This window comes from Rhamphochromis longiceps, linkage group LG8 (assembly GCF_057381845.1).
Source record: "Rhamphochromis longiceps isolate RC_006_pf linkage group LG8, R_longiceps_female_GT1.1, whole genome shotgun sequence".
Taxonomy (NCBI): domain Eukaryota; kingdom Metazoa; phylum Chordata; class Actinopteri; order Cichliformes; family Cichlidae; genus Rhamphochromis; species Rhamphochromis longiceps.
The window spans coordinates 34,104,085-34,117,979 of record NC_140564.1 but is presented as its reverse complement, the minus strand read 5'-3'; the positions used below and the strand labels follow the sequence as shown (position 1 = coordinate 34,117,979).

General features: G+C 46.6%; 1 protein-coding gene across 2 annotated transcripts in view; it reads right to left on the bottom strand.

Moving 5' to 3' along the window:
• LOC146664350 (glutamate receptor ionotropic, delta-1-like) overlaps positions 1-13,895 on the bottom strand; it is a 612,588-nt gene that overhangs the window by 61,962 nt on the left and 536,731 nt on the right. For both annotated transcript variants that reach the window (XM_085417191.1, XM_085417192.1), the window contains exons 7-8: positions 12,951-13,112; positions 10,651-10,770 (exon numbers count right to left, since the gene is read on the bottom strand). In XM_085417191.1, the coding sequence (XP_085273317.1) occupies positions 10,651-10,770; positions 12,951-13,112 (282 nt within the window). The remainder of the gene's footprint in view (positions 1-10,650; positions 10,771-12,950; positions 13,113-13,895) is intronic.

Below are 13,895 nucleotides of genomic sequence, written 5' to 3'. Positions count from 1 at the left end.
ACATGAAAGAGGTTGCTGTCTTATTTCTACTGGAGTGTGTCTGAGACTGGAGCTGTGGGGGACATTTTTCTTTTTAGGCAATTTTCACTAAAACAGCTCGAGATGAAATCCAAGTTTTAGGTTTTCCCACAGATTTATATTGGTACGTCACAGGAGCATGAGCCACTTTACATCATCTAAAATTTCAGGCACAACCAACCACTTCTCGTGAACACCTGGAAGTTGCTGTTGTGGTTTAAAGAGACAGCTAATTGTCTCCTAATGTTGTTTAATGCATGTGATTAGACACCAGCCACATATGACAGCTGAGGTAAACAGCTTCCACTCACTGCAGACACACAGCTGATGGAGTTGTTGGCCTGACAGCAGCTATCGTAGCGAAGACTGTGCTCTTAAAATGAGAGAGGAAAAAACAGAACTCAGAATTCATTCTGCTGACATCTAGTGGTGAGGCACCCCTGTACCTTTAGACCAGGGGTGGGCAATTCCAGGCCCCGAGTGCCGGTGTCCCTGCAGGGTTTAGATGTGTCCTTGAACCAACACAGATGATTTAAATGGATAAATTAGCTCCTCGACATGTCCTGAAGTTCTCCAGAGGCCTGGTAACGAACTAACCATGTGATTCAGGTGTGTTGACCCAGGGTGAGATCTAAAACCTGCAGGACACCGGCCCTCAGGGCCTGGAATTGCCACCCCTGGTCTAGAAACAGGCATCACAGCGAGACAAACTTCAGGCTATACATTTTTGTTTCCAAGCTGTATGAAGCCTGGAGTCATTTCTGTACTGTTTGACTAAAGGAAGTAAAATAGCTCCCAGAGACTCTGCAGTTGTAACTAATCAAGACTTCAGGCAGACGGTAGAGAGACGTGCGGCAGTGACATGCAGCATGAAACAACTGTTTCCTCTGAAGATTGAAGAACGTAAACAAAACTAAACCGTGGATCATGAAAGAGCAGGATGAGGACACTTACAGAGTATTACTGTAGGTACAGCACACACCCGGGAGGCCAACATAAACATACAGGCTGTACATTTACACAGTGTCTACATGTCCATTTTACATATAGTGCGCACAATATCCATCAGCACATATGTGTATGAAGGTGCACAATAGATCGCACGTGTATTAATATTAATATGTCACAGAGAGGGTTACAAAGCAGGGGCTGCATTACATGCTAAGAGTTTACCGTATATTAGCGATAGATTTCTCTTCCTGTTTGGGGGGTACTGGTACATGATGGTGTGTGTGTGTGTGTGTGTGTGTGTGTGAGTGTGTGAGAGAAGCTCTGTGCTTGTTTTCTCCTAATGGCCATTATGCAACACAGGGGGACTCATAACTCAGAAGGAGAAGCCGGGAGATTAGATCTTCATTACTGCAGCAGCAACTGCTCTCACAGAGTGTGTGTGTGTGTGTGTCTGCAAGCTGCTAAATCATCTAAATTGCTATGCGTGCTCGTAAAAGTGTAAAAGTGTTCAAAAACAACAAAACGCATGTTTCCTGCGTTTTGCTGCTTTTTTTCATTCACGTTTATTTGATGCAACGAGAGTAAAAAAATGAAAAATGTTTCATGTTTTCAGCACAAATCAAAAGCTGATTCGAAGCGAGACTCCCCGGAGCGATTTCCCACTCAGTCAGAGATCTTTCACTTAAAGTGAAAATGGGAAAATCACCTCCCTCCACCTGTCGACTTATTTTCAGGACGAATTAAATATTAAAAGCACAGAGTTGTCTGTAATAGATCAGAAGTGTGTGACTGTTTGTGTTACTGAACACGATGGATTCGAGCCCCACGTTCATTCTCATTTTTCATCATCATCATCGTCTCCTTCGTCCAATCATCAGGCAGCTTTAACCCTGGTTTTCCTTCCTTTATTTTCATGTCCTCTCCCATCTTTATTTCATTTCTTTCATTTCCTTTGTCCTGTCCTCATTCCTCCTGCTTCCTTCCTCCCCTCTCTTCCTTTTTCCATTCCTTTAATCTTTCCTTTCCTTGATTCATTTCTCTTATTTTTATTTTCTTTCATTTCCTCCTTCATTTCTTTTTTATTACCTTTTCTTTATTTTCCCCCTTTTTTACTTTCCTTTTCCTATTTCCTCATTCTTTCTTTCCTTGTTTGTTCCCTTTTCTTTCTTGCTTCCTTTCTTCCTCTCCTTATTGCCTTTAGCTGTCTTTCCTGTCTTCCTTTCTTTTTCTCTTTGTTGTTCCTTTGTGCCTTTTACTCCTTGTTTTTTTAATCTATTTATTTTGGTTCCTTTTTTCTGTCCTTTCTATTTTTTTCTCGTCCCCAGTCTTTCCTTCCTTTTTGCTTTTCCTTTTTATTTATTTTTCCCTTTCTATGCCTCAAACTCTATTATTTTTTTCCTTTTTCTTTCTCTCCTTCCTTGTTTCCTTTTCCCTTTGCCCTCCCTCCCTTTTCTTTAATTCTTCTTTCCTTGCAGAGTTTTTCCCTTCCTTGTTTCCTTGTCTCCTTGTCCTTTCAGTGTTACATAATAAAGTTGGACCTCTTCTTAAAGGCAGATGTCCTGGTGCATTTCTACATTGCTGTGTTACCGCCTACAGTCACACATAAATTACTACGATGGCGTAACACTGTGCATAACCACACACTGCGTACTGCTCTACCACTGTCTGCATTGTGCAGATGAGGGATGACTTCAGTTATTCAGGGAGCTAATCAGGCTTTCATGATGAAACCATGGCAGCGCGCTGCTGCGGAGGTCAGGGTGACGCAGTGATGTCACGCGTGTGGTTTCATTATACCTGCTGCTCCTCGGTGCTGATTAATCGACTGTAAGACAGCAGCAACCTGCATTTACAGGTTTGGAATTAAAACCTCATCCATCCTGTTAAATACTAAGTGGTTTGATGTGGAGGAGAGCTCGCTGTTGTGAACGGGGCCGCCGTTAATCGAGGTTACCGTAACATGGTTAACAACTTTTTCACTGATTGGAAAAATTAATCGCTGTCGTGTGAACGATGGCTGCCTTCTTTCACAAAGCACGGCGCAGCGCTGCACAGCCGACTGTGAAACCGTGAAACTTAAATATGCGACCGCGCTGCTGTCGACGAACCGTTTTCACTCTTTCTCAAAGCGACTGTCGAGCGGAGGGTCGACAGGAAGTTCCATCAGACATAAAAACACTGCACGCGGTGTTAACATCCAGTGTTCAGCATCACGCTGCTCTATAAGCCAAATAAACGGTTCAGGAGCCTGTCCAGATGTGTAAGCTGTCAGATCCACTGATGCTGATGCTAAACAAGGCGTCCCTGGACTATGTGTACGACTTCTCTGCATCATGCAGCCTGGTGCAGAGTTCCTGAGCTCGTGCACTGATTCCATCACACAATCAGCTGAAGGCTTCAACATCCTGGACATGCAGCTCTGATTATCAGTCTTTTCTCTTCTGATGACATCATCAACTATGTTGAGGGAAATTATTTTGAAATCTTTCCATAGTCAGTTTGTAGTTTTGGTTTTAATCTTTACTTTTGTTAAACTCTGCCTCTCCGATGCTCTTTCTTACCCACTCGTGTTGCTGACCTGCTGCCAGTCAGAAAGTTTCCCTCCAGCTGTTTCTTCTTAGCACCGCCTACTTTTTCCATCCTGTTTTATAGAGACGTGTTGCTGCAATCAAATTCAAAGTCAGCCATGTCTCTCTTAAAGCATGTGTCCAGGTTACACATCGGATATTTTTTGCGCTCTGTTTGTGTTTTGTTTTTAACATTTTACCCAGAACCGGGTTGTGTAACACTACTTGGTATATATATCCAGCATATCCAGGCTCTGGCAGTACAGACATGAAGTCCTGACAGAAGAGCTAAAACAGGAAAAAGTCAACAGGAAATAAAAAACCTGCCGTCTGCCGCCGGAACAAGAAAAGGAAAAAGTGAAGCACAAACATGAAAACTGTGCAGGAAATGAGCGAGCAGATTACTTTTCTGGCATTTACTCAGCCGTCCGTAGCCTTCGTGGACACAGACGAGGGAAACACATCAGAAACAGCGAAGGTTAGAAAAGAAAATCTCTGATGATGTTTGGAAGCTTTATAATGTGTAAAAATGTGATTTATAATAACAAGTAAAGACAAACTCAGATCAGGACGGACTGACTGATGCACCACAGAGCAGGTAAATTACGTTTTTCTTCAATAAACACATTTTGATCGTTCTGCAGCGCCCTACACGATGGACCAGGGAGGAGTCACTCCGCTGTTCGACTCGATCGTCTGAGGCAAAGACTCCACGTCAGCCAGTGGACAGTTTGGAAAATATGAAGGCCATCAGATTTGGACTGAACTGTATTTTCACGAGTTTCACAGTTTTTCGTTTCATGCTACACTCGTCACTTTAAGTAACAAGTTACTAACTGAAACCTTCTGATGATGCAGTTAAACACAAAGTTTCCTGCAAACAAGCCTTTCATTTACAGTTCAAGTCTACAGTTTCATTGCACGTGTACAATAAATACGAATAAAGGGCTGTTCTATTCTAATTTACTTTTTCCTGCAGATGAAATTATGCTCTTCTTTTTCTTGTTCTGAGATATTTCCAGTATCAAACCTCTTTAGAAAACGCTCTGGTTGCCATGGCAAAATGTGTGTTTAACCAGGTGGCAAGTAGTTGCAGACTGCTGCTCGATGAAATCGGTGACAAAGAGCGGTCGCCGCGGTCGCCTGTAGTTTACCTCGAAGACGCCAGCGAGACTGAAAAGACGGATCAAGCTAAACCAGAAACAGCTCGCCTTCAAAGTAAAAGTTCTGCCTTGGCATTGTAACCAACAGGGTTCAAAGGCTTCCACTTTTACTTTGGAGGCGAACTCTTTCTGTTTCCAGTCTGCAAGTTTGATGTTTTACATTCAAATATGGCAGCAACACTCAGTGATTGGCTGGCTCGGGCTGCTTCATCTTTCTGAGCTCCACCTCTGCGCGGCTTGTTTCAGCACACAGCATAATGACAGCTGCTGAGACGGCCTCACAAAATCATAAAGTTTCTGTGGATATTCATATTTTCTTAATTCATTGGTGCAGATGTGTGCTCTAATGACAAATATCACATTCTGATAAATGTGAAACGCTTTGCTGTGGCTTCATAAAGCAACGAGCGCTCCATCATTAAACTACGCAGTCGTGCGTTTCAAGCAAAGAGACATATGATTGACGGGTGTTGATTGGCTCTTTGAGGAAGGGGCGGGACCACAGATTTCTATCCAACAGACTTTGAATGATTCTTCTTTGTAATGTCTCCGACTCCTTTAACTTCCTGCTTTTATCTATTATCCAAGATGGCGCCGAGTATGGCAGCCTCGTCGCGAGCTCCCCCAAGCAACGGCTTTCTTCTGTGTTTAATTTTACTTTTCCTTTATTTTTTCACGAGCAGCACTTGTCTCCTTGTGTACGACCGACAAACCTTACTGGACATAAAAGACGGTCTTTCTTATAACTTTCCGGAGTTCAAGTTTTGCAACACGGACGCTCCGTTTGCAGACCCCCCATTCATCTCACCTGAGACGCCTTTGTTCTCTGGCCCTGGAGGCCGCAAACGCCGACACAGGAAGAAGATCTGGCGTTCTGGTTCGACTGAGACGGCGCACTTACAGACCACCGTTACCCAGTTTATTACTGGCTAATATGCAGTCTCTGGAGAACAAGCTGTGCGAGCTTCGGGCACGGATCTCATTCCAGCGAGAGATGCGGGACTGCTGCGTGATCTGCCTCACAGAAACCTGGCTATCGGACAAAGTACCGGACTCCGCAATACAACTGCCGGGGTTCTCTGTGCACCGCGCGGACAGGTCACAGGATCTTACTGGGAAAAGCAGAGGCGGTGGTGTGTGTTTCATGATCAACAACAGCTGGTGTGATTATGCGAACGTGCACCCGGTCAAATCCTTCTGCTCACCGGACCTGGAGTACCTGATGATTAAGTGCCGGCCATTCTGGCTACCGAGGGAATTTACAGCAGTAATTATTACGGCTGTTTACATTCCCCCACAAGCCAACACTGACCGTGCACTCAGGGAACTGTACAGCGCGATCAGCAGCGAGGAAACCGCACACCCAGAGGCAGCGTTTATCACAGCCGGAGACTTTAATAAGGGAAACCTGAAGAAAGTCTCACCAAAACTCCATCAACACATCCATTTTAACACTCGTGGCGATCGGCTACTCGACCACTGTTACACCTCTTTCCGGGATGCGTACAAAGCCCTCCCTCGCGCCCCATTCGGCCAATCAGATCACCGCTCCATCCTGCTCCTGCCCGCCTACAGGCAGAAGCTGAAACAGGAAGCTCCAACCCGGAGGGCGGTGCACTGTTGGACGGACCAATCGGAGTCTGCGCTGCGGGACTGTTTTGATCACGCGGACTGGGAAATGTTTCACGTGGCTGCTAGGAACATTGATGAATACACAGACTCAGTCTGTGGATTTATCAGGAAATGCGTGGAAGATGTCGTCCCATCCAGAACAGTTAAATCCTTCCCAAATCAAAAACCCTGGATTAACGGAGATGTTCGCGCGGCACTGGCGGCACGGAGCACCGCCTTTGCCTCCGCGAACACATCGGACTACAAACACGCACATTACCAACTCCAGAAGACGATCAAAGCAGCCAAACGTGAGTACAGGGACAGGGTGGAGCAACAGTTTGACAACCCTCGGAGTATGTGGCAGGGACTAAACACGATCACAGACTTTAGAGGGAAAACCAGCACACCGCAGACCACGGCCTCTCTGTGTGAGGATCTAAACGTATTCTACGCTAGATTCGACACAGCGAACACCATGAGACCGGACAGTGTGTGCACCGCGGATGACGTCAGTGCGCACACTGTGTCTGAGGAGGATGTGCGGAAGTGCTTCAGGAAGGTGAACGCACGCAAAGCTACTGGTCCGGACGGGATTCCCGGCCGCGTCCTCAGGTCATGCGCGGCTCAGCTGGCTGGAGTGTTCACGCACATCTTCAACCTTTCCCTCTCTCTGTCTGTAGTCCCAGCCTGCTTCAAAATGGCCACCATCGTCCCTGTACCCAAATCCTCCACCATCTCCTCATTGAACGACTGGCGACCTGTAGCCCTGACCCCCATCGTAAGCAAATGCTTCGAGAAGCTGGTCAGGGACTTCATCTGCTCTGCACTACCCGACTCACTGGACCCTCTACAGTTCGCATACCGCCACAGCCCTGACACTACACACTGCCCTGTCACACCTGGAGAAGAGAGACACGTATGTGAGAATGCTGTTTGTAGATTACAGCTCAGCATTCAATACCATCGTTCCCTCGAAGCTGGACAGGAAACTGCAGGATCTAGGACTGAGCAGCTCCCTCTGCAGCTGGATCCTTAGCTTCCTGTCTGAAGCTAAGGATGTCACCTCATCCCCCATCACACTGAACACTGGTGCTCCACAGGGGTGTGTACTGAGCCCTCTCCTGTACTCACTCTACACCTACGACTGCACAGCCACTAACAGCTCCAACATCATTGTGAAGTTTGCGGACGACACTACAGTGGTGGGTCTTATCACCAACGGTGATGAGACGGCTTACAGGGAGGAGGTCAGCGCCCTGACCCACTGGTGTCAAGACAACCATCTCACCCTCAACGTCGCAAAGACAAAGGAGTTGATAGTGGACTTCCGGAGGTGCAGAGAAGTACACACCCCCATCACCATCAACGGCGCTGCTGTGGAGAGAGTGAGCAGCTTCCGGTTCCTTGGAGTACATCTGGCTGAGGATCTTACGTGGTCAGTACACACAAACAAAACAGTGAAGAAGGCGCAGCAGCGCCTCTTCTTTCTCAGGAGACTGAAAAGATTCGGCATGAGCCCCCGCATCCTCAGGACCTTCTATCACTGTGCCATTGAGAGCATCCTCACTGGATGCATCACCACCTGGTATGGCAACAGCACCGCCTACAACTGCAAAGCTCTCCAGCGAGTAGTGCGGTGCTCTGAACGGATAATTGGAGGTGAGCTTCCCTCCCTCCAAGACATCTACAGGAAGCGCTGCCTGAGGAAAGCGGGGAGGATCATCAAGGACTCCAGTCACCCCAGCCATAAACTGTTCAGACTGCTTCCATCAGGAAGGAGGTTCTGCAGCATCCGGTCCCGTACCAGCAGACTGAGAGACAGCTTCTTCCACCAGGCCATCAGACTGCTGAACACGTCATAGACACCTCAGCTTCACTACTGGAACTTCAACATTATGCACTCCACATTGTTTACTCTATTTAATTTGTAAAATATGTGTGTACACACACACACACACACACACACACACACACACACACACACACACACACACACACACACACACACACACGTAGAAAAATATTTAGCATACACATCCAGAAATGCATACACTATTATATATTGTACATATATTTATTAGTTTCAGGTGCAGCCATTCTTGTATTTTGCTTGTTTACATTATTGTATTTTGCACAACTCTGTTGCTTGTGAAGCTCGCACACAAGAATTTCACTCACATGTGCTGTACCAATGTACCTGCACATGTGATGTGACAATAAAAGTGATTTGATTTGATTTGGTTTTCCTTAAATTACAAAAGTGGATTTTAAAGGGCAACGCTCCAGTTTTACTCTAAATATAATTTCAACCAAATACATCAGACGGCAGCCGGTTTATGTTTGACTGTCAGTTTTAATTTTTCACATTTTTAGACCCTTTTCTGCAGATGACAGGTGCCTCTGTAGAGGAGCTACGAATCAGGCCGATGAGTCAGCGCAGTCGCTAAATCCAAACGCACGTTTTCTCTTTAAACTGCTCTTTCTCTGCTTTCCATCCTATAAAGAGCTGATTGTGTTTTTCCTGCCAGCTCAGCAGCAGCAGATGAAGTCAGCTGACATTCATATCTGTGTCATTACAGAGAGCGCCGCTATCAGACGCCGGTCGTGTAGCGGCAACATTAACAGCAGGCCGGAGGACACCCTGCAGCACTGTATGTGACTCTGAAAATAACCCAGAGTGGGCTGTAATGAGCTGTAGCGCCTTTAATGTGAGTCACTGATACATGTGCCTGTTATGGCCTTTTTGCACTTTTGCTACTATAATAAACCTTTTGTTACCAACAAAGCGACTCTTATGCTGTCTCCTGCACAAACATGTCGCTACAAAACCTGAACAGATTTCCTTCCCGGAGGCTTATGTAGCGATCAGGCGTAGATTACCCTGAAGGTGTGCTGTGGTATCACCAACATGTTAGCAGTATGTCCTTTAAGTCCTCTAAGCTGCGAGGCGGGCCTCCGTGGATCGGACTCGTTCGAGCTACAGCAGCTCGCCTTCGATCTCTACGTGCATCAGTGAGCCTGCAGACCAGAAACAACTAGAAGAGCTGCAGTCCTGGAGACGCTCTGACCCAGTCGTGCCTGTCTGATGGGTGTAATAACTAGCGACCAGCTGTATGTGGAGTTTGCATGTTACCCCCTAATCTTGCGCATCGTCAGCAACACTGAAAAACACGCCGTCATGACTCAGGAGCAAAGACTGTATATAAAGGCGGACATTGCCACGATGCAACACTCGTGACAGTCGCACTGATTCCTGTTCGTTGGGTTAAAATCCCTTCATTGCTCAAAGGTTAACGCTCCACCTGAAGAGTCTCACCAATGAAAACAGAATAAATGACAATTAAATGAAAGGAATAAACAGAGTTCATTTAAGGTCGTACAGCCGTTAGTTGCTCTTCTAGGAGTAAAAAAAACACCAGTGGTTAGTTTTCACCATCCTGGATAAAGCGAAGCAGCGTCTCAGTTTCCAAACCTGAGGGATCCAGGTGTGTTTTCCTTCCATCACATCAGCAGTTGTTTTCTCTTCTCCAACTTCAAACTTCAGCACAGAAGCTGCACGTCCAGCCCCAGCAGGGCCCAGGTGCCAAAGCTCAGTCTGAGCACTTAATGTTGAAGGAATCCCCACGTTTAATGAAGCAGAGCCTTCGTGAGGATATGAAAGACGCAGGCTGGGAGGGGCGGGCACCAACCGCAGCGCTCCGCTACGGCCAACACAACGACCGATGACGCTGAACTCCACCGACAGCAACAACGGCAGCTAATGGCGCTCCTCTGTGCGCCACAGGCTAACGGCGCTCTGAACAAACACGCCGCAGCGACACCGTCGGACGGGTTTGTGGTGTGGATGTTTGTCTGAAGCCATTTCCACAAGTTTAACCCCAGAAACGTGTGTGTGTGTAGATGTTTAGACATCTTTGTGAGGACAGAAAATTAGCATGAGTTTCAAGACATTTCTGAGACTCAAACTGTGGTTTTAGTCTCAGGGGTACAGCAGGGTGATGGTTAGGTTTAGGCTCAGCTTTCATTTGTGATGGGTTAGGGTCGGGGCACCTAGTGATACCATTATGTCAGTGAGACGTCCTCACTGAGATATGGAAACCAGTGTGTGTGTGTCAGACAGGGTGGATTATCTGGTTCCACTTCCCCAAAAACACACGCGACACAAACACATGAAGAACTGTGTTTTGCTCTTTACTGAACACAGCGACGTGCTGGAGAATAATCAAAAATCGAATATTTTAGCTTTATTTGTTCCTCCCCCAGGAGGAAAACGTCTTCCGAGATCCGACACACACTCGGGCGACGTCGACTGCTCATCTGTTAAAGTATGAACTCACCCTCTTGATGTCCTTGCCGAAGGTCTCGCTGAAGCTCGAGCCGAGGATCTCAAACTGGACGTGGGAGTTGGAGCCGTTGTCCTTAAAGTCCATCGTACCCGTCAGACCTGTGATATTTCCCTGAAGAGGAGGGTGGCAGACAGAGAGGAGAGAGACGGGGGTTTAGAAGTCACGCAGGATGATCTGTGCTCGCCGTCTGACACAATCAGGCTTTCCCCAGAACCTTCAGATGCCCCACTTTCTTCTTTTATTACTTTGTGACGATCTTTGACTCGAGCTGCTACCTTCTTTACCTGCTACCTGATTATATTTGGTTATTTCAGGAACAGTTTGTAATCCGTGTTCAAACGAGACACGAGCTGAGAATGACAACTTCCTGTGCTATTGATGGATTTATGCTCCAGAAATCTGTCAATTTACCTGAACAATGACAGGCAGCAGGCCTCTTTTGTACTGGGAGCCTCGCAGCAGCGTGTATCAGCACCCATGCCAGGGGATAAATGCAGCAATACTACAGCCGTACACGTCTATGTTAAATATGAACACAAATCCTAAAAGCCCCTCCTGACTGAAATAATGAAAAACACGAGTCATCCACAAGACGACTCTTTCAAATGAGGATAACGTGTATGAGACGGGAGCATAACCCTGACCCCCGTCCCAGCAATCAGGCAGATGTTAACAGGTTAAAGGGGCAAGAAGAAAGGACCAGGTGACCTCTGAAACACCTGCTGCTACACTTCCTGCATCTTTAACACCGACACCGAAAATGTGAGGAACGCAGAGATCCCAGGGTGCAGTGGGAGCCAATAAATATAGACCTAAATATTTGATGACCATCTTTATCAGGTCTGGCTGCTCTGCAGAACGATGAGGCGCCATATAGAACATCATCAGAGTCTGACTGAATGAGTTCAGCCCGTGACTGCTGTGACTGAAGACGGTCATCACAGCAGGCCGGCCAACTAAATGTTCCTCTGTCAGCAGCAAAGGTCACGTTCGTCGTCACCTGGAGGAAATTAATGTTTGAAAATGTTTGGCTCTTTCAAAGATGTGTCCGAGTAAACGCATTCAACACACACCTGCCAGAGGAGGGACGCCGCTTTTCACGTCTTCGGATACGCGCGACATAAAAAGTTCTCGGCTTCTGCCATTTTTCACTCAGCGAATGTCGTCCTGTCTTTAAGTTATCGTCCATTTCATCAGCAAAGTAGCCCAGACTCGTCTGGGGGTAATGACCAACTCTGAGGTGAGACGCAGCAAAAGTGCGTCCATAACAATCAAACTGACAAACGACCGCCTGGAGCACGAAACAGGAGCCTCGAGGTTGGACGGGGAACCTCAGAAAGGGCGTGTTTGAGATGGAACAAGACCGAATGAATGTTTCCATCGCTAACCAGCTGGAATAATGGCTGCGGCAGTTTGAGGATTGTACAGCTCACATTCAGATTCATTACACTTGATGGATGCTGCAGGTGCAGCTCACGTTTGTTATTTCCAGAGCAGTTAAACGTTAAATGCAGCAACCTTGACCTCCGAGCGATGCCGGTCCAGTGCAGAGGCAGGACAGTTGGTCGTGTGAGGAGTCACAGCCTCATCAGCTCGGAGGTGAGGCTCCTCCCCCTCATCAGACGAGCTGCTGTTTTCGGCAGCTTTTTGGTATGAAATGAGAATTTTAAGCGGCCGCGTGCTCTGTCTGGCTCGTCCGCATACAAAGATGACTGCAGGAGTAATAATCCTTTGGTGGAACTCTGGATATTTCTGTCAATATCATTCAAGAACATGATGCTTTATGACTTTTCTACAGGAATCTGTAGGAAAGGAGCGCTAATGAGCTCGGCGGTGGTTACTCTGATGCGTGTCAGATAAGCAGACTCGTGTTTTAATAAAACACAACCGCGCGTGCTGGAGGGACTCATCAGCCCAGCCAAAGAGCATCTCTCTCCAATTAGACTGTGAGGACTGACTCCAGGTTGCTGCGCGCAATTTCACTGCATCTTTGATGTGCGATTGATTTTCTGTTGACAAAGCAGCTGTTTGTTCTTTTATTTTGAAAATTGTACAAATCAAATGCTCGCCTCGACTTTCTTTAAATAAATAACAGTTCTGAGAAAACTTTACTATTTTGAACCAAACTGAATGAGAGGCTGTACAGATAAAACTTCTTATTTGCACAGTTTTTGTAATGAAAGAAAAAGGCGAGTACTCGATTCAGGGTTAAATTCTTCCATCGTAAGTTTGATATCAGGGCTTAAACCAGCGGGCATGTTTTGGTCTGCTCTACTCTGGATGTGTTTTACCTTCTGGATGGTCTCCAGCATGGACCAGCCTCCGTTCCAGGGCTTGGTGGACTTCTTGATGCAGTTCAGGCTGGCCATGCTGTGCCACTTCCTGTCCTCCAGCTTCCTGTAGAAGGCGTTGGCAAGCATCAGCACGCTGTCGTACAGGTACAGGTTGGACACCTGAAGGCGAGACACGGGCAGGGTGAATACACGTGATCGCTTTTTCTTTCGATCAGCTTTTCACTGACTGTTACGTAACATCTGTCGAACGTGACGCGTGAAACAAACGTAACGTCACATCTGCAGGGCGATGAAGAATATAGATGCTAATATTTACTGTATGTGTGACAAAGATCTACGTTTACAGAATTTTCACTCTGGATCTCGAGAATGAAATCGTAGGTTTCTGCGAGTGAACACGTGAACGGGAGATGTGACGTGATTGGTGGAAGAGGACATTTATGAACATCTGCAAACACTGAGCACGTGTGACACAGCTGGATGCTGACACACACACACCCTACTTTTATTCTACTCTGTAATGTAAAATTATCATTATTTTAACTTTCGTGATCAGCTGCATGTTTTGTTCTGTCGGCCAGGTGAACGATCACGTGAAGATTTCATTCCTCTGTGATGGGAAACAACATCAAAATTTCTGGATCAGACAATTAATAAAGTCGTTGTTACATCTTATGGCTTCTGTCTCTTGCATGTGGTTAGTGTTACATTTCACAAGCACCCTCACATCATCTGTGACAGCTGACCTCTGTTACATGAAGCCTGCAGCACGTCTCCATGTGTCACTGAAGCACACATCAGTGTACAGCACACACCTGCGGCGACCTGCTGTGAGGCTCCTGCTTGTTTGTTGGCTTTCTTCCCCAACATGTAGCACCTACGTTCAGCTGTGCTTTCCTCAGTCGCTCTCTGATCCTCAGAGTTGCTCCTGTTGCACTTTAT